At 52.9% G+C, this 1,667-nt stretch overlaps 1 protein-coding gene across 1 annotated transcript; it reads left to right on the forward strand.

Moving 5' to 3' along the window:
* The first annotated feature begins 415 nt into the window (after positions 1-415).
* On the forward strand, positions 416-1,015 carry LOC121866035 (lysine-rich arabinogalactan protein 19-like). Its single transcript, XM_042365616.1, has one exon. It carries the CDS (start codon positions 416-418, stop codon positions 1,013-1,015), a length of 600 nt encoding a protein of 199 aa, XP_042221550.1.
* The last annotated feature ends 652 nt before the right edge of the window (positions 1,016-1,667 follow it).

Here is a 1,667-nt window from a genome sequence, read left to right on the forward strand (position 1 = left end):
AATTTTTGTTTTCTTTAGTCAACGACACGAACTATTTTTCATGATTTTTTGTTTTTTTTGTTGTTGATTCTCCTTTGTTTATCTATATTCGTTGTCTCGGTAAGGTTCCTACAGTCAATACACTCGCCTGTCTCTTCGCTGGGTTAGGTTAGGTGTGCGTTGGGTTAGGTTAGGCTATGTTAGGTTATGTTGAGTTAGACTAGGTTAGCAATGGGTTAGGTCAGGTTAAGTTGGCTTACGTTATGTTAATTTAGACTAGGTTTACGTTGGGTTAGGTTAAGTTGATTATGTTAGGATATGTTAACTGGTTTGTTAGGTTTGGTTAGGGGTTTCAATCACCAGGTAAAATAAGTTGGGTATCTAATCACCTAGTGACCTGTTTTCTCTTCAAGTCACCATTTTCTGTTTTATCGGAATGATCATCAATTTACATCTCCCAGAAGGATACCTGAACGTCTCCTGCCTCCACACCTGTCAGGGCCTCGCCTCCACATCTATCACGACCTCATCTCCACACCACCACGACCTCGCCTCCACACCTGTCACGACCTCATCTCCACCGCCACGACCTCTCTCTCCACCTGTCAGGGCTTACTCTCCACACCTGTCACGACCTCTCATCCACACCTGTCAGGGCCTCGCCTCCACACCTGTCACGACCTCATCTCCACACCACCACGACTCGCCTCCACACCTGTCACGACCTCATCTCCACACCGCCATGAACTCTTCTCACACCAATCAGGGCCTCGCCTCCACACCTGTCACGACCTCATCTCCACACCCACCGACCTCTTCTCCACACCTGTCAGGGCTTCTCTCCACACCTGTCACGACCTCTCATCCACACCTTCAGGGCCTCGCCTCCACACCTGTCACGACCTCATCTCCACACCACCACGACCTCGCCTCCGCACCTGTCACGACCTCATCTCCACACCACCACGACCTCGCTCCACACACTGTCACGACCTCATCTCCACACCGCCACGACCTGTTCTCCACACCGCCATGACCTCGCCTCCCACCGGTTACGACCTCTTCTCCACATCTGTCGACCTCATCTCCACACCGCCATGAACTCTTCTCCACACCAATCAGGGCCTCGCCTCCACACCTGTCACACCTCATCTCCACACCACCACGACCTCGCCTCCACACCTGTCACGATCTCATCTCCACACCGCCACGACCTGTTCTCCACACCGCCATGACCTCGCCTCCACACCGGTTACGACCTCTTCTCCACATCTGTCACGACCTCATCTCCACACTTGTCATGACCTCATCTTCAGCCTGTCAGGGCCTCACCTCTACACCTGTCACGACCTTGCCTTCACACCTGTCACAATCTTGCCCCACCTGTCATAACCTTGCCTCCATACCTGTCACACTTGCCCCCATACCTGTCTGGCCTTACCTCCACCTGTCGACCTTGCCCCACACCTGTCCAGCCTTACCCCACACCTGTCAACCTTTATACCTGTCACAGCCTTACCTCCACACCTGTCACAATCTTGCCCCACACCTGTCATAACCTTGCCTCCATACCTGTCACAACCTTGCCCCCATACCTGTCACAGCCTTACCTCCACACCTGTCACGACCTTGCCCCCACACCTGTCACAACCTTACCCCCCCACACCTGTCATAACCTTGCCCCCATA

The sequence above is a fragment of the Homarus americanus genome, unplaced genomic scaffold (assembly GCF_018991925.1).
Source record: "Homarus americanus isolate GMGI-L3 unplaced genomic scaffold, GMGI_Hamer_2.0 scaffold48089, whole genome shotgun sequence".
In the NCBI taxonomy this organism is placed as follows: Eukaryota; Metazoa; Arthropoda; class Malacostraca; order Decapoda; family Nephropidae; genus Homarus; species Homarus americanus.